At 34.7% G+C, this 25,236-nt stretch overlaps 1 protein-coding gene across 1 annotated transcript; it reads right to left on the bottom strand.

Moving 5' to 3' along the window:
• Positions 1-20,634: 20,634 nt before the first annotated feature.
• LOC129001096 (retinol dehydrogenase 11-like) lies at positions 20,635-24,431 on the bottom strand. Its single transcript, XM_054428267.1, has 4 exons — positions 24,021-24,431; positions 22,354-22,589; positions 21,715-22,009; positions 20,635-20,860 (listed from the first exon to the last, which is right to left on the bottom strand). The coding sequence occupies exons 1-4, from the start codon at positions 24,291-24,293 to the stop codon at positions 20,687-20,689; spliced, it is 978 nt and encodes a 325-aa protein (XP_054284242.1). The 5' UTR covers positions 24,294-24,431; the 3' UTR covers positions 20,635-20,686.
• Between the last annotated feature and the right edge of the window lie 805 nt (positions 24,432-25,236).

The following is a 25,236-nucleotide window of genomic DNA, read 5'->3' as shown; positions in this document are numbered from 1 at the left end:
TACCGTAGACAATGCATTTGGATTACTTATTCGCCAGTCAATTCTGCAATGTACTGTAGGATACTATATAAAACCAGGGATAACGTTACCTATAATAATTAAGACTTTTAATTATTTTAAATTTGACATTTATTGTAGTGTTTAATCAATATTATTTTTGTATGAAGTGGAATAACCTCAATAACTACTCTTAGAAAATAACCTGGGAATAAAGATGGAATAGGTTCGTACAGGAAATATATATTTGTTAATTAAGAAAGTAAGTATGACAAGTTCCAATGGGAGGAAAAACAATATTGTTTGGGTTTGGAGATTTTAAGCAGGTACTGTCTTTTGCTCGCAAAAGAGTTAAGAATCAGCCGATGATTAGGTCTATTTTGATAGAATATGTAACGTCAATCGTACCTTTAAGAGGAATACCACCACATAAACTCACACTAATTGTAGTTTTTTGTATGTTGATCAGAACAAATCTAGGGCTAAGTTTGGTCAATACCTTTCCTTTACACTAATGTTGTTAAACCTTAACAAAAGGAGTATAAACTTAGAAATATTAACTGGGTAGGGATGCTAATTTAGCGGGTTTGGCCAATAACTAAGCTCACCTCGGCACACCTTTATTTGCCTTTTCATATTTGACGAAGACAATTTCCAAAATTCCAATCAGGGAAGTCTTTTTTTATCACCGTTAACCACAAGACCGATAATATAATAAACCAGTATTTATTCACAAACAATTATTACTGCCTTTAGCAGAGTTAAACCGTTAAACCTATGGGAGTGATTCGAATGATTTATTGAAAATAACATCAACAAAGGCAAACAAAGACAAACAACAAACTGTTTTTACTCAAAAAAATATGGCATACAGGGATATCTATTGTGACACGTAGATAATATATTTCTTAGTTTGTTTAAATATTAAAATAATTAGTTTTATGATATAGAGCTTTTTAGAGACTTATGTCCCTACAAGCCACTAGTCAAAAATAATGCACAAACTGGTTAGAATACAACTGTTAAAAAACAAATGCTTTGTTCACCGGTCGGTAGACCCTAATGGTATATTTCGTACCTAAGGCCGAAAATGAGGTTAATTTTGGCTCGTGGTACGAACACAATTTTTCACTACACTATAAGGCCTACTATATTACATCTATTCACCACAATAATAATCTTACTTATATACTAAAATACTTTTGCAAAACTTATGACAGCTAGCCTGACCATACTACTGGACCGAATTACACGCGGTTGGTAGGTCTACCAAATGAAAGACATTTTCCTACAGATGTGCAGAATCCCTTTTTAAATTAAAATAGGCTAAACAATAACAACAAAATTTTTATATGGGCCTTATGGGTTGCCATGTTGGTGACGAAATAACAATAAAATATAAACAGAAAATTCAAACAAATTTAAGAAATTCCAATCAAAAGTTTTATTTACAGTATCTAACAGTGTGCTAACAGTCAACACAACTACAACTATAAGGTTTTGTGAAATATTTTGAGGAACAGGCAAAAATAACAATAAATAGTTGCCTTAAGCAGCGGTACACAGTAAAACAAGCATATTGCAATGCACATGGATTGGTACTGCTGGTTTATTTAATATACATAAATTTTTTCAAGTAAATAAACAAACAGCTAGTTTTTGGGCCTAGGGATGTAAAAATCTGCTCGGTCCCCAATAGCCCAAGAGCCCATGACTGCCAGACCTTCGTCATTTTATAAAAACTGAAAGTTTCTCAGCAAATGCTCCCAGTTCAGTTAAGAATGATCGGCAACTATGACATTTGGATTTTGGTTACTTTGGCAACAAAAAGGCAACAAAGGTCTGAAATTTTCAAATAACCATCGTTATAGTATAAAGCTTGGTTCTTTCATATTTTCTTCAGAGGAATGTTAGAAATCATTTCCCTTATTGCCAGACACTTTGTGCGGTTTAAACTCTCTGCCAGACACCCTTAAAAACTAGGTATGACGAAGATTAATTTTCGTCATTTTATAAAAGCTGAGATTGCTATATTTTATTTGGGGAGCTATCAAAAGACGTTTTCTCAAAAGCCAGACACTTTCGCTGGTAACTTCATCTAGCCAGACACTTTAAAGTCTGCCGTAATAAGCTTAACTGTTACCTACAAACAGTGAATTCAGTTCCATTTTGGAACAGGTTTCTGTGCCAAATGTAAACGGTTAATTTACTTACTTTCTTCCTCACAGTCTGTTTTTATAATAAACCATATGTTTGATGTATAAACATATGTTATATTAGCATTTAATCGTTTGTTTATTCCTGCAGTGTTTTGAAAATATGTAATTATGTTCTAAAACCATTGGGCACAGAAAACTATTCCAAACTGTAACAGAAGTCACTGTTCGTATGTAGCAGTTAAGCCCACAACTACCTATTGTAATACAACAGACTTTTAAAGTGTCTGGCCAGATGAAGAAAGTGTCTGGCTCTTGATGAAATGTCTCTTCATAGCTTCCCAAGTAACATATATCAAATTCAGCTTTTATATATGAAGAACCAAGCTTTATACTATAACGATGGTTATTTGCAAATTTCAGTCCTTTGTTACCTTTTTGTTACCAAAGTAACCAAAATCCAAATGTCATAGTTGCCGATCATACTTAACTGAACTGGGAGCATTTGCTGAGAAACTTTCAGCTTTTATAAAATAACGAAGGTCTGGCAGTCATGGGCTCTTGCTCTACAATTGACGATGGCAGCTGGCATGGGCAGCAATACATAGCTTTTAGCCTCAAATAAACGTTTGTAAAACGGCTAAAAACATCGTAGTGTGGTGAAAAAATAATTAAAGGCAACTAAAGGAAACAATAAATACCCCCACTGCAGCACACCTGCAGACTAAGCGAATTTCCATTTGCCTGATTGGATTTACACTAAAATGTCTCCTTAAAAATATCACATTTATTCCCTATTTAAATAGAATTAGTTTAACGAGTACTTAGGTTTGCTGCAACAGAGAGGGTAAACAAGTGTTTTTTGTTGTAAAATGTAAATAGTTTAGTAAGAAATTAATGTGTTTTCCAAATTAGATCAAGATATGTTCACGAACAAACAATATACAACAGTTTATTCTCCATAAGAATAACATTTTAAATTTACATTTGTTTTGAATTTTCTCCGTAACCATTAGACGCACAATAACGCTTCAATATACGAAATTGTTTGTTTTTTAAGCTCTACAAAATAGTTTGGATCGAAGTTGCTAAATTTTACGTTTTTAGGGTTAAAATGGGAAAACCCAATTTTACCCCATAAACCCCTGTTCACATAGTCCAATCATGCTGGTTCGCAAACTCGTTCGAATAAACGTAGGTTTATACTTTTGAACCGAATCTCATCAAAATTGGATAATTTCTCCTCAGGTTATCTTAACGAACACATATACATATATATGAATTTGAACGGATGGTGTTTTTGGCCTCTAGGGACCTCGAAACGAAAAAGTAAATCGGTCCTGGGTCCGGGTCTTAACATGACTACGGTAATAGTTTATTCCTTATTCCCTATATGGGATATTCGCTAGGCCTAAAAACTAATAAACGTCTTGTCAATATGTTCAGACGGTATAAGACTTAAGACTCCCCTTTCTAGGCCAAGGTTTTGACATCGATGTACTCGCGCTAACTTTATAACTACTGTAGTTAGACTATATATACACCATGGGTTTTGACAGTTCTCAGGTGTACGTGCGTGATGCCAAATTTTTGTATTTAAACTAGGAGTACAATGCAGTTGTCTACTTGTAATATTGAGCGGAGCAAGCTAATTTGTCCAATACTTATGAAAAAATCTAACCACGACTTGATCGTTTCGAATAGGAGGCTTGATTGGGTTTAGAAATGGGATGTCTACTTGCAGTGTTAAGTCAATGCTAAATCTGCTTAATGATTAACATAAGAGATTTCTACTTGTTGTATCCAAATTCAATGCTAAATTTGGCTCACGTAAATGAGATGTCTACTGCTTGCAGTTTCCAATGTCAATCGTTCATTTAGTTCATGTGGGATGTTGTCTTTTTGCAGTTCAGTACCTAAAGTCAATGGTGCATAGTCTCTAATTCACTTCTAATTCATTTTGTTGTATCTTATGCTCAACTGTATTAATCCGATTGTCCTTTCCTTTTGTTCTGTACTTGATAATTGGCTTATAATAAACACTAAGACTCTTTTGTTTACCTTCTTCAAATTTTTTTTATATTTAGCTACACCGTCATGTCAACCAACTATCCGAGGTCCATGTTAGAATTCTAAAAGTTTAAATGCACGCAGACAAAAGCCCTGAACTGGTGAACTCCGATTTGTGTAACATTTCAGATTTATACCCCACCATTCATAGTTGGTTTACTACAATCAGGGCCTACCCGGCCCTGTACTACAATATGACCAATGAATACAGTGGATAGCTTTTTTAGCCGTTCAGTAGGAGTATTTTTAAACGAAAGCAGGAGGCCAGGCGTGTAGTATAAGAGTTTCGCTTGTTCCGCTCATTGAGTACGAACAATTTCATTAAAAACGGTAATTTATCTACAATCAAAGATATCCGAATGACATCACGGGCCATTGTTGGTGTAGTGACAGGCAACGCCACCTGTTAGTATTTGTGCGAACTACTATCTGCTTTACCGACTTGCATAGCCAGTCGCAGTACAAAAAATAAATAAACGGTATCAGCAGTCTGACACATACTTCTCCCATAAGCTTGTCAACAACCTTTATCATGGGTAAGCGGTGGGTTTAACTATGGTATTTTGTAGGGGAAATCACAAAAGTTGCAATACTTTTGAACCGTAATTGTTACAGCAATGGGGGGCTCAACTATTTTGTTTAGTTTAGAACTATAAGGACCTTAACACGTTAATTTGAATCAAACCCGGCTTCTTTCCTAAAATCTGATTTTATGTTAGAACAAATCGGAAAAAACCCCATGAAATAACTTTTTTAACATAAGTTACAATAACTTTTGAACCCCATTTTTACGGAAATGGGATTTAAACCATTTTGTTCAGAATTTAAAGTACTATAGCATACAAATGTTTTATCAAAATCGCAAGAGCCATTTTTTCGAAAATACAATTTTTCTGCTGTTTATGGGTTTTTATGAAAACATCACCATTAAAAATTTAATTTATTTAAAAATGCCTAGAGATACCCTGAATTAGTATCTAAAACCAAATTTCATCAAAATCGGCTATGGCTAATCAATACACATTAAAACATTACATTGATTTTTGTTATTATACTAGTGAATTCTAAGAAAAAAGTAATTATTAAGGATTATTAGGCTATGATACGACTAGGCGTAATAGCCCCTTTTACTAATATTATTGACTTTATATCTACACGTGTAGATATAGATACACGTATAGAAGTGTAGATATAAAGTCAATGCTAATATTAATTTATTGTTCCATCCACAACTGCGATTGCGAAACCTACTCACCATCTATGAGTGAGATCGTGAGTGAGATCATCTATGAGTGAGTATGAGTACGTCTGCTGAGTGAGGTCGTGAGATCTCATCTAGTGGTTAAGTTAAGATAAAGTTATAATCTACTTATATATATAATTCAGTTTAAAAAATCTTTGTAAAACAAAATCTAGAGTTCAAATGGACCGATTTTATTAATTAATAATGAGTCGTTGGAAAGCTTAATTCGTGATTTGCAAATAATTATGAAAGTTGGTTTTTGTTATAATTTATGGCGAAAAATTATAAAAAAAAACATGTTTTCCATAAGAAATACATTGAAAAGGGTGATTTCACACTTTTTATTGGGTCGCCGGAATTTTATCCCCTGGAATTTTACCTCCTGGGCAAAGCTGACGTCACTATGACATAGTAACCTGAGTGGCCAAAAGTTTGTTCGCGGCCGGAATTTCGCCCCCGCGGATTTGGAAGTCTAATGAAAATAGTCAGAGCGTGATTAATTAGATTAGCGATAAAAACCGGAATTTTACCCCCTATCCATATAACTAGCGTTTAGACAACTGAAGATGTACGGGTCGGATCCGGGGGTAAAAATCCGGGGGGTAAAATTCCGGGGGTAAAATTCCGGAGGTAAAAATCCGGGCCGTACATTCTAGGTTTTTATAATTTGATGTGTTCTGATTAAATTCCCAACCGTGAAAATATATGTTTAATTCCACGTTTAATCCATCGAGCTGATGTCGCGAAACTCAAAAGTTCGCGGCCGGAATTTTCCCCCCTGGTTTGTGACGTCACGTTTGCCCTGGGGGTAAAATTCCAGGGGGATAAAAATCCGCTACCCCTTTTTATTTAGGTGCGACTTTTGGCTGCCTTTTTTTATTGTTTCCAAGAAGAGCATGTTAACAATTTGTACGAAATTTTATTCTCTTTCAAAATATCCCCTTCCACGTTGGTTGGTTTCCTCACCATTTAAAAGTTATTTGCAAAAAAACTAAGCAACCTCCGAATTAATAGTAATGAGAAAATACTGAGTTAGGGATATTTTTGTTAAACTTTGTACAACTAAATCTAGACTTCTACTGGACTGATTTTGTTACTTAATGGGTCGTTGGAAAGCCTTAAGACGTGTAGATTTGCAAATAATTATAAAAGTTAGATTTTATTACATATTTGAGGTGAAAAAATTAAAATAAACAATAATACATTTAAATCGCCTTTTTTCCCCAAGCTTATATTACCAAGTTTATATATTTTGTAGCCAGCTTTAGACTGCATTTATTGAGTATTTTCAAGAAATACATAAATAGTAATTTGTAGGAAGTTTTATTCTCTGTCAGAATATCACCTTCCACTTTCGTCGATTTCCTCACCATTTCAAAGTTATTTGCAAAAACGTTAAGCCACCTCCCAATTTATATTGGTGAGAAAACACTGAATTAAAGATGTTGTTGTTAGACTTTGTACGATTAAATCTACAGTTCTACTGAACTGATTTTATTAATTAATAGGTCACATGAAAGCCAAATTCGTGTGGATTTTTTCAAATAATTATGACGTTTTGATTTTTTTAAAGATTTACTAGGTGAAACCCGTCAAAGTCGACAGTTACTGTTGAGGTTGCAAACAGGATTGTTTGGCTATAAATCGATGATAAATAACTCCATTTTTTTTACAATTTGGGTTGTTCGTGATTTTGCAGTGTGCTTTAGTTAGTCAGATCTTAATAATCAATAATTCAAATGGAAGCTGGTATTTCACTGAAGGTTCTTAGGTTAAAACAAATAGAAATAACGTAAGAGTACATATATCTAAAACTAAATTCCATATCCAAGATAATCAAATTTATGTTTTCTGATTGAGCGATACACTATCGTTAACTGAACTGATTAAAACTATCAACATCTCAAGAGAAAGCCTTGTGTTAATTATGAGATTCTAATGTTATGTGCTTAATCTGTACCATCAATTAGTGAGTAAAGAGGTGTATGTGTTTCATATTCATTATTTTACTAGAGACCGTTGTATTTATCCACGACGGGCTCTGTTGCTAGTAATGCTATAGTATAGGTTATAAGCCAATCATCGGTGTCTGGCTGCAGTACAGTTACAGACACGACTCTCGGCTTTTCAAATATTTTTTTAAATTAATTACAGCGGAAGCAAACTATCGAGAGCTGCATCAAGTAGGGTAGTCATGTATTTACTCACCACAATTCTGTGCGAGAACCAACTGATATAAAAGTTTCTTTGTTAAATATCACGGTTTATTTTGAAAAAATTGTTTTCGTAATTTTAATTAAATAGCTTATTTTTATCTTTCTAGCTAAAGCCAGTTTTCTCCCTACCTTTAATACACTTAAAATTAATAATAATTATGAACTGCAGTAGATAACTAGAGGTGATAAAGCACACTGTTAGCGCTACACTTGTCAGCGGCAAACACACAAACTACTAGGACAGTTGTCTCTCATGGCCACAGAAGCGCTAGCTGTTTCGTCACCTTAGTTAAGATAAATAATAATTTATAAATTAAAATACTTTGTTGAACCATTATGATCTATTGCATGCGCCCCACGTTTTTCGTTTTAAATCTTACAAGTATTTATTCTCTCAACATATGTATAAACCATTTCCTACTTTTTAAGTGGTTTAAAAACGTAGAATTTTTTAAAAGTATTTTTATTTATACATTTTTTCTACTTTTAGCGAATTTCCCATATAGGGAATAAGCTATTACCGTAGTACTCATGGTAAGACCTGGACCCGAGACCGATCTAATTTTTCATTTTGAGGTCCCTAGAGGCCAAAAACACCATCCGTTCAAATTCATATATATATATATATTTATATATATATATTTATATATATATATATGTGTCCGTTAGCGCGATAACTCGAGCAAAAATGATCCGATTTTGATGAAATTTGGTACAAACGTGTAAACCTACGTTTATTCGAACGAGTTCGCGATCCAGCATAATCGGACCATGGGAACGGGGGTTTATGGGGGGTTTTATGGGGTAAAAATGGGTTTTTCCCATTTTTCAACCTAAAAACAAAAGATTTTGCGATTTCTTTCTAAACCGTTTTCTAGAGCTTAAAAAAAGAAATAATTTAGTATATTGAAGCGCTGTTGTATGCCTAACGGTCACGGAGAAAATTCAAAAATAGTGTAATTAAAAATTCCCATGTTATTCTTATGGAGAAAATGAAAATTGTTGTAGTTTACTTGTTTATGGGTATATATTGATAAAATTTGGCAAATTTATTTATTTCATCCTATACTATTGACGTATTGTCAAAAAACACTTTTTTCCTTCCCCGTAGCAGCAAACCTAAGCACTCGTTAAATCTAATGTTATTTAAATAGGGAATAATATGTCTTATTTATGGAAATATTTTAGTAAAAATGTAATCAGACGAGTTGAAATTCGCTTAGTCTGCAGGTTTGCTGCGGCGGGGGTATTTAGTCTTTAATGTGTAAATTTGTTAAATCTATTTTATATGGCCTGTTAAACTTAACATACCAAAACCTTAATAGATGTAATCAGATGTTTTATCTTAAATTTGAAATACCTGTTTTATATTTTTAGAATATCTCGGGAGCAGAACCTGTAGGCCTACATCTTCAAGGCGCTTAACCTCTGCTCTTGGAACTGTCAAATTTAAATATCAAGTTTTCGAACCCCAACAGTCAAAGAAGAAATTTCAAAATTAAGTGCCAAATACTTAAAGAAATTAGAGTACCATCCTAACTACCTTGCTTTAAATTTATTGGACAACAGCAACTATACATACAGATTGAAAAGATGCCATGTTTTGGACTTAAGTAGTCGTTTTTAGACTTCAAACTTTGTACCAAATATGCAAAGTTTGTGTGTTAGCTCTATTGTTGGATAAAGACTAACTACTGACACTGTGTTTAAATTTTATCAAATTTGCTTATTGTTCTATTTTTTGTTGAACAGATTGTAAATTAAATAAAATGTTACAAAAAAAAAGTTTTTACAGCTGACTTAAATTAATTGATATACGGTATTTAGGCCTACATTCTTTCAAAATGTAAACATGGAAAATTTGGAAGCCCATGGGGCATAGCCCAAGGGAAATATGAAAATTAAATGAAATAATATTGCATTGTCATCCATTTGTGAGCTATGTTTCAAGTCTCTAGCTAATCGGGAAGTTATTCCCACACAAGGATTTAGTCCAGAAAACAGCTGTTTTCCACCAGCTTAATGAAATGGGGTTTCATTACGTATAGTACAGGTAAAATTATACTAAAAAAACAGTAGAAAACATAAAAATTGGTCCATTCATGAAACTTGCAGGAAACGTAGTAATTACCATTAGGTTTTGGAATCTGAAGAGTCCCTAGTGATTGTGGGGGTGGAAGTACCATTTTATGGGGGTAGTGATTTTGAGAAAATGTTTATTTATAGGATCCAAGCAAGTGAGGTGTCGTTTTCTATGTTTCTTAAGATGCAGAATCGAAAAAGAACATAATAAAAATAATACAACCGACAGTTTATTAGAAAAAGACTAATTTATTAATGAAAAACTAAATATAAAAAAATTAATTAAGGTAAAATAATCCAGTTAATATCAATTACTGTATTACAAAACTGACCATGAGTCTGTGTCACATGTTAAAGTTGTGAGGAAAATTAACCAAGAAACTGGTAGTTTCGCCTCTTTAACCACCACGTGTCATATTGTTCATCAGCTACTGATGCATGATCACCATCCATGGGATGGTCAGGGTCTCTAACTCGTTATTCTCCATCATCGTCTTGACTTAACACTGCCGGCTAAGTGGGTATGGGTAGCAGAAAAATATTTCAGTTCTGGCGGTGATCCTGCAGCTTAGGGTGAAGATAATATATAAGACCAAGAATGTAAAACCGCCCAGACCCCAATTTTTAAGGACCTTGGTCGCCCGTAATGACGTCATCAATATGGCGCTCGTAAGAGGATGCTGGGTCGCTATGAATTGGTTATATACCAAAATGCCTGAACAGATTTTAATGAAATTTGGCATACAAGGGCTTGAATACGATACCTAATCCCAGTTTTTCAATGGTCAAGTTTGATTAGGCCATTTCAAAATGGCGGCCGTTAATCACTAAAATAATTAAAAAATTTTTAAGTGTTTTGTTTTATCAACTATCTCCAGAAATCTGCAGCAATCTTTCATTTTCCTTGCAATCACAGGTTGTGATGCCGTTTCTGCATTTCATGGAATATGCAAAATACCCCCACCGCAGCAAACCAGCAGATTATGTTAGTTACCATTTGCCTCATTTGATTTTCAATTAAATCTATTTCAATAACCTAAAGTTTAATTAGTGTTAACTAGGTTTGCTGCTACGGGGAGGGTAATGAAGTGTGTTTTTTTTAATTAAAATATGAATAGGTTAAAATAAATAAATTGTCCAAGTTTTATCAAAATATAACAATAAACTAGTAAAATAACCAATCATGGTATTCAAAATGGCTTAGAGAGAAATTCGAAAATTTTACGTTTAGAGGGGCAAACATGAGAAAACCCAATTTTTCCCCCAAAAATCCCCCAGAAAACCCTGCTCTCATGGTTCGATCATGCTGGTTCGCAAACAGGCCCGTTTTTGACTATGTCAGCGCCCTAGGCACAACTAAAATACTAGCGCCCCTTTGCAATATATATAACAGGGTGACTACCTACCGGGAAATCTGGGAATTAAGCGTGCATTTTTTTTAACCCGGAATTATGCGTGAGTTTTGTATTTCTACCTGGAATTGTCAATTTACCACAATGGCGCATGACAACAGCGACGTTTCCGTGACCACGGGAAACGATAATATGTCTCCACAAGGCCGCGAGGGATGATCAGAACTTTGCCGCGATCGCATGAGAGACTATGATAATGTCTACACGACCGCGGGATATGATCATGATTTTACCGCGATCGCGCAATACGATAATGAGATCTACAGAGCCGTGAAGGATGGTCAAAATATTGCCGCGATCGCATGAGGCGATGGTAATGTCTAAACGACCGCGGGATATGATCATGATTTTCCGCGATCGCGCAATATGATAATGAGATCTACAGAGCCGTGAAGGATGGTCAGAATATTGCCGCAATCGCATGACACGATGATAATGTCTAAACGACCGCGGGATATGATCATGATTTTACCGCAATCGCGCAAAACGATAATAAGATATACAGAGCTGCGATGGATGATCAGAATATTGCCGCGATCACAGAAGACGAAGATAATGTCCACACAACCACGGGAAACAGTCAGAAATTTGCCACAATCGGGGAAGACGATAATGATCTCCACATGACTGCAGGATATTATTAACACTTTGCCGTAATCGCGGGAGACGATTACGATGTCTTCACGACAGCGGGAGACGATTACGATGTCTACAGGATCGTGGGAGTTACAATAACGATGGCTACTCTACACGGCTGCGAGGGATGATCAGAATTTTACCGCGATCACGTAAGACGATGTTAATGTCCACTCCACCACAGGAAAGATCAGAATTTGGCCTCATTCGCAAAAGACGACGAAGACCTCCAAACGACCGCGGGAGATGAGTACCATTTGCCACAATGGCGGGAGGGGATCACAATGCCTCACGACCGCGGGAGGCGATGATGTCTTCATAGCTGTGAGGGATTATCAGAATTTTATCGTGATCACGCAAGAAGATGATAATGTCCACACAACCCCGGGAAAAGATTAGAATTTTGCTTCATTCGCGGTAGACGGTGATAATCTCCTCACGACCGCGGGATGTGTTCATATATTGCCGCGATCAAGGAAGACGACAATTATGCTGTCCACACGTCCGCCGAAAATAGTCAGAATTTTGCCGTGATCGCGGGAGACGGACGATGATGACGTATACACAACCACAGAAAAAATTAACATCTTGCCACAATTGCGGGAGACTGTTAAGATGTCTACACGGCCGCGAGGGATTATCAGTTTACCGCGATCGCGTGCAAATACAGCCACAATTTTTGTTATTTTCCAATTTTTTGGCGCCCCCCAAAAATGACAATTGCCTCGCGCCCTAGGCACGTGCCTACCGTGCCTATTCGGTAAATCGGCCCTGTTCGCAAACTCGTTCGAGTAAACGTAGGTTTAAAATTCGTCAACATTGGGTCATTTTTGCTTGAGTTATCGTGCTAACGTTCTTTAAAAAGTACACGTCTACAGTCATTAACGCTGTTAAAGTTTGATGTTATGTCAAATAGAAAAGTACATCAAATCTGTGGATTGATTCTAACGAGTTCGCAATCCAGCATGATCAGACCATGGGAATGGGGTTTTTGGGGGGATTTATGGGGTCAAAATTGGGTTTTGTCATGTTTAACCCTCTACACATAAAATTTTCCAATTCCTCTCTAAACCATTTTGGATACCATGATGATTTTGAATACCTTAAAAACCAATAATTTTGTGTATTGAAGTGTTTTTGTACGAATATTGGTTACCTACCGAGAAAATTCAAAAATTGTAAATTTATCATTCTCATTTTATTCTTATGGAGAATAAGTAAACTGTTTTAGTTTGCTCGTTTAAGGATATATTTTGATAAAACTTGACAAATTTATTTATTTTGACCTAGGCTATTCATATTTTAGTAAAAAACACACTTTATTATCCTCTCCGTAGCAGCAAACCTAGTTAACACTAATTAAAATTTAGGTTATTGAAATAGATTTAATTTAAAATCAAATCAGGCAAATGGAAACTCACTTAATCTGCAGGTTTGCTGCAGTGGGGGTATTTTGCATATTCCAGGAAATGCAGGGCCGGCATCACGACCTGTGATTGCAAGGAGAATGACAGATTGCTGCAGATTTCTGGAGAGAGTTGAAAAAACAAAACATTGAACAATTTTTAATTATTTTAGTGATTAACGGCCGCCATTTTGAAATAACCTAATCAAACTCGACCATTGACAAACTGGGATTATATATCGTATTCAAGCACTTGTATGCCAAATTTCATTAAAATCGGGTAAGGCGTTTTGGTATTACAGTATAACCAATTCATAGCGACCCAGCGTCCTCTTACGAGCGCCATATTGATGACGTCATTACGGGAGACCAAGGTCCTTAAAAAATTCGGGTCCGAGCGGTTTTACATTCTTGGTCTCATATATTATCTTCACCCTAAGTCGCAGGATCACCGCCAGAACTGAAATATTTTTCTGCTACCCATACTCACTTAGCTGTCAGTGTCAAGTCAAGACGATGATGGAGAAGAACGAGTTAGAGACCCTGACGATTCCATGGAAGGTGATGATGCATCAGTAGCTGATGAACAATATGACACGTGGTGGTGGTTAAAGAGGCGAAACTACCAGTTTCTTGGTTAATTTTCCTCACAACTTTAACATATGACACAGACTCATGGTCAGTTCTGTAATAATTTATATTAACTGGATTATTTTACCTTAATTAATTGGTCATTTTTAGTTTTTCATTAAAAAAATAGTCTTTTTCTAATAAACTGTTGGTTGTATTGCTTTTATTATGCTCTTTTTCGATTCTGCATCTTAAGAAACATAGAAAACGACACCTCACTTGCTTGGATCCTATAAATAAAAATTTTCTCAAAATCACTACCCCCATAAACTTTAACCCCCATAAAATGGTACTTCCACCCCCACAATCACTAGGGACTCTTCAGATTCCAAAACCTAATGGTAATTACTACGTTTCCTGCAAGTTTCATGAATGGACTAATTTTTATGTTTTCTTAGGTGAGTTTTACCTGTACTAGTACTACTGTACTGTAATGAGTTTGACCGAACATCAATCAGCTCAGCTGATTATACTGTATTTTGGTGGCAATGAGTGGTTATAAACAAAAACATAATCCCTCTTAGAGGTTGTATGACTAGTGATTTTTAATCCTTTAGTTGGTGGTAATAATTATATAAGGATTTGTACAGATTTAGTAGCATGTCTTAAACTATCGTACGTAACTCGTCCAAAATGTGTTTACAGGACTTGTATGGTAATCCCGTACTCGACTTCTTCTCGCACTGGAACGGCTACACTCGTCCGGTAAACTCTTTAGTAACGCAATATTACCGGGTCTACGTCTTACCACGAGACATACGGTAATAGCTTATTCCCTATATGAGAAATTAGCTAAACTGATAACATTCTGTGTCAGTCCATATACTATGTACAGGGGGAGAAAGTAAAAAAATGTCACACTCTTTATTGTGCTACAATACATTTTATGCCTTAGAAAAGAGAGTTTTTATCAAGTTTTATGGCTTGTAGGAAAAATCTAAAGGCAGTTAGCAAACCTACACACCCATTACTCATACATAATATGTGTTTTGATGTGTGATATATGGGGTTAAGGTTTAAATGTTTTTTGATGTTTATAATAAGTGGGACAAGACTTAAAACAAAAAGGCCTCATTATCAGGAACAAACAAACTATATACATGTAGTATTAAATATTCGCTCATAATGGGTGTTACCATTGTGGTATGAAAAGGATTTAAAGAACCACATTATTCTCTTACAAATTTTATTTTTTTATTTCATGTAATAGTTATTTGTGCAACTAGTGAGAAAAGTGAGCAATTGACTCACTCGAGGAATGGTTTCTCGAGTGAGGCAATTGTACTTTGAACTCGAGTTGCACATTATACTTTTCCTACAGTTACCATAAAACAAATAAATTGGTGAAGAAACATAACCTATTTTTACACAGAAGTGAACTTTTAACAACACTTAATGTGAAGTGACAAATGCAACAGTACAACAGCTGACCAGCTGATTTACAGCCAGTGCTGCCAAAGTATTTCGCGCGCATACGACGTTGCCTGCATGTTACGCGCTCACTATTTCGTGCCTTCACGTTGCAAATCTGGAGTGAGACAAAGTAATTAGAGTGAGACAATGTTAACACTGTCTCACTGATGAGCGAATTGGCCACTTTGCTTTCTCAAATCAGTGAGAGAACATGTACATTGTTAGGTAACTGTAGGAAAAAATATTTTTATGCCAGTGGCATTTTTAAAGTTTTTTTGAAAGGGATAAACGGTCCAAACCCTGGTCTTGTTACTAACAAACTTTTTGTTCGATAGCATCAACTCCATAAATTAACCCCTCCCCCCACCAATAACCCCTTTTTGTTAATTCATAGTCCATTGACAAAAACCAGTGATCTTCAGATTTGAAGGCGAGCAGTGCTCGGCTACCCCTACTTTCACTCTATTGGGAAGCACAGGTAAAAGACTGATGATGATTTTAGAAGTGGGAGAAATGAAACAATCAGATACTTCTAAACAAACCCGGTATTAATACATTTAACAATTTTATTCACATGAAAAAAATATTTTACAAAATACTAATCCATAAAGTTTTGTTGAGTAAATAAGTTTTCATTTCAAGAACTAACGTTTTATGGGGTTTCTCCGAATTGTTTGAGAACCCATTAATCTTGTATGTTGCTAGTTGCTTGTTAACAAAATAAACCAATGAAACTTCTTTTCTGTTGTCTAGATCGTTAGGTAGTAAAACATCTACAGAAGTATAGTAACATATACATACAGAAGTGAGAATTTGTTTGAAGAAAATAATCTATAGTAATACAATATTACAATTAGTATGTACTACAAAATTTGTAAAATTGTACAATTAGTACAATTTTTATCAGTATCAGCTCTTGGACTAGTAGCAATGTGAATAATGTTTGTGACTTTCTCTGAGATTCATAATAAAATTGTAGCGGCTTAGCACATGCATCAACACTCCTTCAAAACTTTAACACAATTTGTAAACTTGAACAGTGTTGGGGAAGCCACTTTTAAAATGTAGCTAGCTACGTTACTTTTATTCCACGCACATTATTCAATAAATGTAAAATTAATTGCAACTACATTTTTATTGAACACACACTCAAACAACAAAATTTTGGTATTATATCTAACATTAGTTGGAAAACAAATTATTCCTAGATTGTATTTAATTTGTTGGCTTCATAAACCTAACATTACAACAACACAACCAAAATAGTTTGGTGTTCCATCACATTTTAATTTAGTCCTTATTTTTAACTATTGCTTTATTTTTAAGCATCTTATATGTAAATTTCAAAGGAACCAAACTATGTTTTAAAAGGTCATTTTATTTCTTTAATGTACATTCATTCATAGATGTCTTAACTATTAAAAACAATCTATCTATCTATATATTAATAGGCAAGCATGTTTCTTTAAAACCTTTTTTCTCAGCTCGTGTGCATCGTAGGGAAAATCTACGCATACCGTTAGAAAGCTATTTTCCTGTAGGTGTGCAGAATCCCTTTATAAATTAAAATAGGCTCAAAGATAAGCACAAAAAATGAGTTTAAAAATTTGAAAAAATTAACATGGATCATATGGGTTGCCATGCTGGTGACGAAATAACAACGAAATATAAAACAAAACAAAATCAAAACAAATGGAAGAAACTCCAATCACATGTTTTATTTACAGTGTGGGGTGAAAATAGAGAAATCTGTACATTACATATTTTTGGTCGAGTTTCGACCACGGGGCGTGCTCTCGTATATCTAATTCCGTTCTAAGCCCAAAATTTTACAATGAAATTGTGAGTGAACGGGAGGTCGTAGAAAGCTGGGAGGGGTCTCATTTTAAAGGTCTTGGCATGAAATTTTGGGGAAAAATATTCATTTTTCTTATTTATGCACCAAAACGTTACGGAATAAAATAATTCACATTTAAATAGCATTGGAGTCTAGGTAATGTCTGCTTTGTTTACTTTAAAACATGTGGTTTAACTTTATTTAAATCATATGGTAATATGTACTGTAATACGTCTATTATAAAGCTATCTATATATTAATTTGAAACTGTTTTTCTTTGTCATAGCTATTTTGAGAGAACGGCTGGGCGTAGAAACTTGGTAGAGGTGTCTAAAGAAAGGTCCTGGTCTGTAGATGAGCCTTCAAAAGAGAAACATGGAGAATTCCCTCGGGGCAGAGGCCCCAGTGGCCTTTAAATTCCCATCCCATGTTATTCTTATGGAGGAAAACGAGGTTTTTGTCACAGCTAATTTGAGGGAACGGCTGGGCGTAGAAACTTGGTAGGGGTGTCTAAAAAAAAGGTATTGGTCTGTAGGTGAGCCCTCAAAAGGGAAACAATGTAAATTTCCTTGGGGCTCTGCCCCAGAGGCCTTTAAAGTTCACTCTGCAATTTTGTTTACATTTCGACCATATGGATAATTTTACACTACTTTTAATGAACCAGCTGTTAATATTAAAATTGTATTCAAAGGTCTACTGAAACTGTCAAAATTAAATGTTTACATTATTATTTATGATTTTAAATGGATTCTCCACTGCATGGCAAGTTTTTTATAGTTTCAACAAAATGATGAATTTATGATACGTTTGAAATGTTTTGTTCAAAAATCTATGCTTTATTGCTCTTAGAAAATTTTAAATTATGAAATAAGTGCCTTTTTTTCCTACTTTCAATCACCATTTATTTTTAAATTCAAGAAAGAACACCTGAGATTCATTTATTGGTATAACAGTTTTTGATAATCGGGTTGAAAATTGTGTCATAGATGAGTACACGTTGAGGATGAGAGCTGTGTTCAAGTTTTGGAATAGACTAACTACGGAGTCTATGGTTTTGGTAAAGTAGGTGAACTAATGTCAATTCAGGTATTTAAAAAAATGTGTACACAGTTTTTACTTTGATGTACACATGTGGCTAGGTTGAATAACCCATCTAAACCTCACTACATACAAAACATTCGGAAACACAACAGTGTCATCACATCTCATCGCATTTGCATAATTTGTTACCAATGCTGGACTAGGTTATGGATTTGGTTCCGCAAATGTTCAAGATTTGTGATAAAATTTCCTACAATTATGGTTCATTCCAATCCACGAAATACATGCACAGCTTTATGTGATCTATATGGCCAAGGCAAAACTACCCCATAAGTCAATGAATTATCAAGTAAGAACAGGATGATTAAATACATAGGTCGATGTGGCAAGAGAAGGATTTAAAATTGCTGAGATCGAAGTAAGAATGTTACTGCTTTCTGGAGAATCAGATATTTTTATAAAAAAAGACTTATTATTTAAAAAGATTTACTTATAAATCCGGATACAATCTGAATGATTTTCCTAAAGCAGATGGAATTAGTGGTTAGTAATAAATATTGTCTCTTTCCGTAACATGATAGACTAATTAATTATATGAACTCATTCTCCCATATAGTGAAAGTGGCTTTGGTATGAAACAAACTCATGAAGAAACAATTATAAGACTCCTAAAAAACCTTTTGAACTACCTAAAGCCGATAAAAAGAAAGGTAGAAAATATTGTGTTAAACGAATTCATCAATCACGTTTTTTAGGGAACACAATCGTCATACTTATTATTGCTTATCCTCCCTACATATAACTAAGATTTTAATGACTTCACTCTATCCAACGCAGTTAGCAGAATTTACATAAAACCTCAAGATTAACCGTCGATTTCGACGTGGTTCCACTAGTCTATAAAGCCAAAAGTACCCATGAACTTTTGAGAAAACTACAAGTCACGACCCCATAAACCATATACTTAAAATGTTAGTCATGACGAGAAACCTTGCGCAAAATTATCCATTATTTCATAAATTGCCCTATAAGGTCGTAATTGCTTTCCAAAGGGAACTTTCCATTTACCTAATGTTAAAAATACCTCAGCAGCTATTATTTGTTTGTATTCTGTTTTGTTTATTTCATCTTAACTAAACCAATCGATAGTTTTATCGTTTTATTAATACTAATGTAGTAAAACGGGGTGGAGCGCGTGGGTAACAGCTAGTATATCTAATTCCGTAAGCCCAAAATTTTACAATGACATTGTGAGTGAACGGGAGGTTGTAGAAAGCCGGGAGAGGTCTCATTTTAAAGGTCTCGGCATGAAATTTTGGGGGAAAATATTCATTTTTCTTATTTATGCACCAAAACGTTACGGTATAAAATAATTCACATTTAAATAGCATTGGAATCTAGGTAATGTCTGCTTTGTTTACTTTAAAACATGTGGTTTAACTTTATTTAAATCATATGGTAATATGTACTGTAATACGTCTATTATAAAGCTGAAAAAATATACTTTTTACCAATTTGAAGGGTCTGGATTAGTTAATGGAGTACGATTGGTTGTGTTAGTTATGTTGAATAAAATGTCAAGTTAGAAGTAATTACTGGAGTAGGCAAAGGGAATATATTTTTCATACTAAAAATAAAACTAATATCTACAGATATGCCATTTAAGTTTACAAGGATTCAATTCCTATTGCGATTAGCTTTCGCTATTACTTATTATTAAAGCGCGAGGCCAGACCTTCACAAAAGTTGGTATTTATTTGAAAAAAGGGGGAAAACAGTGTTTACCCATAGTCAACTTTACGTTTCATTTAGCCGGATTAGAAAGTTTATATTATAAACACAACACATGATCAGTCCTTTGGAATTTTTATTTTAAACAGAGCAGACATCAAAAAATGCATTATGCAGGTATGTAATAACTATTATACATATTATAATATACAAAAATGTTAAACGATAACTCAAGGTAGGGTAACCTATGAGAATAATAACATTTGTACAAAATAATACCTATATATAGAGGCTATTGCTACTACAAGCCACTAGTAAAACTGTAAAACGATTATTTAAAATACTCTTTTGTGTTATAGAAATTCAAAATTTCAAAAAAATGAAAAAAAACTGGAGATACTTAGGATTAGTACCTCTGCACACCAAATTTGATCAAAATCGGACTACAGGTGTAGTCTGTAGCTCTGTACATATCCACACATTCAGACACACACAGACATCACTATAAAAAACACTTTTTGGGTTCAGAGGGACCCAAAATGGATATATCCACTCAAAACTAAAAACTCTAAAATGTTGACGAAAAACAATACTTTCTCAATATACTATGGGATAGGGGGAGAAAGTAAAAACATACAAGCTGTGTTGTTGTAAATCTCCCCAATATTTTTCACCAGTGGATCTCCAGATCAAACACAGTTGACCAACTCAGTTGACTAGTTTCTAAACAGGCATTTTACATTATTGTAATAAAATAAAACTATCGAACTAGTAAAAGATTGTATTAAAATACACTCCGGCGTGAATTATTACAGACTTATTTGGTTTGTAAGGTCTTACTGATGAGATTTTCGCTAACTTCCCACAACTTGACTCCGACCTCAGGATCAAAGTTATGAGTTGACTTGTACGGCTTGCAATCCCTGTAGAACTGTCCTGATGTCCCGAGAACACTGTCAGAAACAGCACAATGCAGAACTGTTTGAGATCCCTGCAAAACAGCCTTGTATGAAATACTGTTTGGTACATTTGGTTTGCTTTTATCAAGAGTATACCAAATCTGGAAAAGATACCATCAAATCAGTCAGATATATTATTTTACTGATTGCAATGTAAAAATATTTTATTTAGAAAAGGTTCAGTTGTTTTTGTGTAAAAATATATGTATTAGTTTTATCTATTAGTTTTAAGTGTTTGATTTAACCATTGACAATATGTCCCGTTATTATGATGTACGGACATGTTATTGAATAAAAAAAATAAATGATTATAAACATTTTTGTAAATCTAAAGTTATTTTCTCATCATACAGCAGAACTTTAAAAGTTCATTACTATTCCATGTTTGTTTGTTGTTTTTTTTTAAATTGTTTTATAATATTTTTTCAAATGTCTGCAAAACAACAGATTTCAACTATCTCCTAGAGAACCGTTAGGAGCCAAGTAACTGGTACCTAGATGTGTTAAACATTAGACTTTTCTGATATTTGTTATGTCTTTAGATTTCAATGGTTTTATTTCCTGTTTATTAGGATTTTACAGGGCTTGTAGAGACGTTTACTACTACTCCCAAACCTTTGCTTTTTAAAAAGTCCCTACCTACTTTACAAACATTCCAATTTGTTATGGTACATCGGGACCTTAGTAACAGGTTTCTCAAGGGGATTATCAACTAAGACTTGTAATCAAGTTTGAATTATTACAGAGGTTTGCATGTGATTAGGGATGATAACAAAGCAAGGGTATTTGAAAATGACTTTTGCAATCAAGGGTGACTTTTATCACGGTTCTCACTATCAAGGTTCCACTGTACTTTAAAAAAAAACAAAAAAAAACTAAAAGTTACCTGAGCAGCTGAGCGCATAAAGAAGAAAGCAATCGGAAGAAACAGCACTTTTTGATACCATTTGACTTTGGAGTAGCGAAAAAGGCCTGTGTAGCAGAAACCTGGACAGACAGCAAACACTTCTACACCGGTGTCAGCTGTTCGTCGAGCCAGTTCCTGGCAGAAATATGCGTTGGCAAGCTTGCTGTTGCAGTAACCTGGGTTTCGCACCTTGCCGGTGAATCCTTTTTCACCGTTTAAATTATCAAAATCTATGACACCACTTTGGTGCAAGGTTGAAGACACGACAACCACTCTGAAAAATAGAAGTGTTTTAGAGTCCTTACATTATTTTTCACACTGTATTATTACTTAAAGACATCAATCCAAACGGTCTGATATGCAACATAGGTCCTTATAAGATAAGTTATGTATTTTAAAATTGACAACACTTGAAAATTTTGTAGGGTAAAATTTCAACTTGCAGTAATTATAAAAACTTGTAGCAAGTGTTAAAGTAACTGAGGAAATTTAAGTCTACTTTAGTTTTTCATGATTTAGAAGTGTAATCAGTGTTCCTTTCATTTTGATGCTGTAAAATATACTGTAAGAAATTTATTATTATTAGGCCTACCTAGCATTAATTATTCACTCACTTACCGACTTGGAGATGACTTTTTCAGTTTTTCAAGAAGTATATCAGTGAGTAAGAAATGGCCTAAATGGTTTACACCAAAATGAATTTCAAACCCATCCTCAGTCTTTTTGCTTTCTGTAACTGGAACACTTACTCCAGCGTTATTTATTAACACATGAATGTTTGGAAAATCCTTCAATACTTCTTCAGCAAATGATTTCACCGACCTCAAAGACGACAAGTCCAATTTCATCGGAATCTGTAACAAACAACAAGATCATTAAAGTTTTAAACACAGTAAAGTTTATTTTACAAGAATTTATTTTAGTTCAAGAGGTGCTTTGAATTTTTTCTCTTGTTTTGTTGAGCATGCAAGGAATACCAAAATAATACATTAAAGATTGGAAAAAATAATTACCTACATACACTACCTACATCCGCAACAAACAAGTTATATCCGGGTGTCTTAGCAATCACTCTTTAGCAAACAATTTTTATCAATTGATATGAGGTATCAGGTTCTTAAATGTCTACCTCAAAGTGAGAGAATTGTTGTGTTTTTTTTTTTTTTTTTTTGTACTGTATGGTAAGTAATGAAGCCTGTAAAATGCTTCCTAATTCTCAAAACGTTGCTACAGCTGTGAATTTCATCACAGATTATCGTTAAGTTAGGCCCTAGTTTGCATTTTTACATTTACATTTAGGGCCTACATTTTTAGCCGACAGATTGCAAAAAGATATTCATTTATTAATTAGGTGCATTGTATTTGTACACTTTAACTTACACACTTAACGATAAATTTCTATTGGTTTTAAGTTAAGTTTACTGAAAATTTCTGAATAGCCTACTTATCGAATGTCTTATAAAAACAACCGTTATTGTGAGACTAGTGAAAAAAAGTGCCCTGTTCATTGTTCATAATAACTTCTACATTAAACGCAACTGTAGCGTGATAAAGTTTAGCATTGATACAGTGAGAAAAAAGTTACTATAGGTGTCATAAAATCAGGAATCTCAGAGTAAATCAAAATTAAGTAGGCCTAATCATTTAGGTACTCCTCCCTCAAATTAACCTTTTAGTCAACCTGTACAATCTATCAGGCTCCAATTTAAGTTGATGAACAGACATGCTAACTAAATTAAAAAGGTACAAACAGTAACTTAGAGGTCTACAGGTAGCTCATTCCTACATCGCCTGGATACCTTCCAATTAAAAGCCACTAGACTTCTAGTGGCTTGTACCAAAATCAAGAAAAAACCTTCTAAAAACTCTAAAGCTCAAGGGGACCCCAACACCTAACATCCCCCGGTACTAGGCTACACTTGAAAACGAGAGTCACAGATGGAGGCGATGTGTGTCTTCAACCTAGGTCTTAGGGCAACAATACAGTTTACCGCAATATATATACAATATAGGTTACCACAGAGCACCCTAGCAACAGTCGCCACAACTGGTTTTTTTTTTTGGGAGGAGCATCCACTCGCAATCTGACGGGCGGTCGCCCAAATCACTCGAACAGCGTAGATAGGTGATTTAACACTTAACTTTGCTATGTCGCGTCTTTTAAGTTTTAGTAGCCACCGTTTCAACTCAGAGGTGGTAAATGGCCTCCTAAGTTATATTTGAAAACCTAGTTTAGCACTATCTCTCCCATTTAACTTAAGGTTAGGTTTATTAAAGATACTTACTAACTCTCCTGTAGCAACATTTTTACGAATATCTTCAATTACAGCTTTTGCTGCAGATAAATTTCTACAGGCCATTATTACCCTAGCTTTCCTGATAGCTAATCCTTTCACAGTTTCTTTACCAATGCCAGAATTGGCCCCGGTAACAAGAACAACTTTGCCTTCCAAAGAATTGAAATCAGTACATTTACCCCAAGTATATTCTCTATATTTTCGAACTATTCCTAACACTACAACAACTGGCACAATAACATATACTATTCCTAGAACCATTTTAGTATTACAAACCGAGCTTTGAATGGATAATTCAAATCAAATATACTTCACCCTTCACCACAAGCACAAAGACAAAGACGAAAGACTAGTGAAAACGCCGAAAACGGAAAAGACAAGACAATGACAATGACAAACTATCCCATCCAATTCCAAACAATCCAAACAAAACAACAAAAATTTTGATTTGTTGATGAAAACTGAAATGTTTCTTCTGCTAGAGAGATTGCGACCTGCGAGTTTCGAAATTGGTACCCGTACCGTACCCGATAATCGATACCAGTTAGACTGTTGCGACTGGTGATTTAAAATTGATATTAAGTACTGCAACATCATTGATTATGTAATCAATGGAAAAGCGACTTAACATTAATATTTATGTTTTTAGAACCTGTATTTGCTAAATAATCTCAATGATGCAATTTATTTCACTCAAACAGCAACACAGAGTTGTCTACGTATTTTAAGCTTGGAGGAAATTCGTCGTTATGTCTAGAGGTGTTCAGAGTAGAGGCTAAGATGTGTTGTCCAAGCACAGTCGAGTGGAGTCGTGGAAATAAATAACCAAACACGCGAAAATTGGCTTGCATTGAGCAAAGTGGTCACTGAAGGTAATAAAATAACTAAAGAGAAGGAAAGGTACAGAGGAAACATGTTTATAGGACGACCACTCGACCACGCACTTTCAACTCTGGTATAAATGCAGCGGAATTATATACTTGTGACGAGCAAGGAAGATCCGAACCGACGAGCACTGCGCCACTGTGCGAAAATTACTATCGTACAGGATACAGGGTCTTTATCCATCGAGAGAGTTGTAGTCACGGCCACCTTTAACTACAGGCCGCGGCTTGGTAGAATTAGCAACGTCGCAAGTGGTGTTGTTTAGTGACATAACAACATAAGATAACATAAGATAACATGGCAGACAGGTGACATCAGC

This window comes from Macrosteles quadrilineatus, unplaced genomic scaffold, assembly GCF_028750875.1.
Source record: "Macrosteles quadrilineatus isolate MER2022 unplaced genomic scaffold, UCM_ALF_1.0 Scaffold_8__2_contigs__length_117827958, whole genome shotgun sequence".
NCBI classification, from domain to species: Eukaryota; Metazoa; Arthropoda; class Insecta; order Hemiptera; family Cicadellidae; genus Macrosteles; species Macrosteles quadrilineatus.
This window is presented reverse-complemented; position numbering and strand designations above follow the sequence as displayed.

Bases quoted from the DNA above. Each gene is read 5' to 3' on its own strand.
- LOC129001096 (XM_054428267.1), bottom strand. From the start codon at position 24,293: ATGGTTCTAGGAATAGTATATGTTATTGTGCCAGTTGTTGTAGTGTTA. The intron at 22,590-24,020 runs GTAAGTATCTTT...TGTTTGTTACAG, and splicing joins ATGTTGCTACAGGAGAGTTA to ATTCCGATGAAATTGGACTT. The intron at 22,010-22,353 runs GTAAGTGAGTGA...TCTATTTTTCAG, and splicing joins AAAAAGTCATCTCCAAGTCG to AGTGGTTGTCGTGTCTTCAA.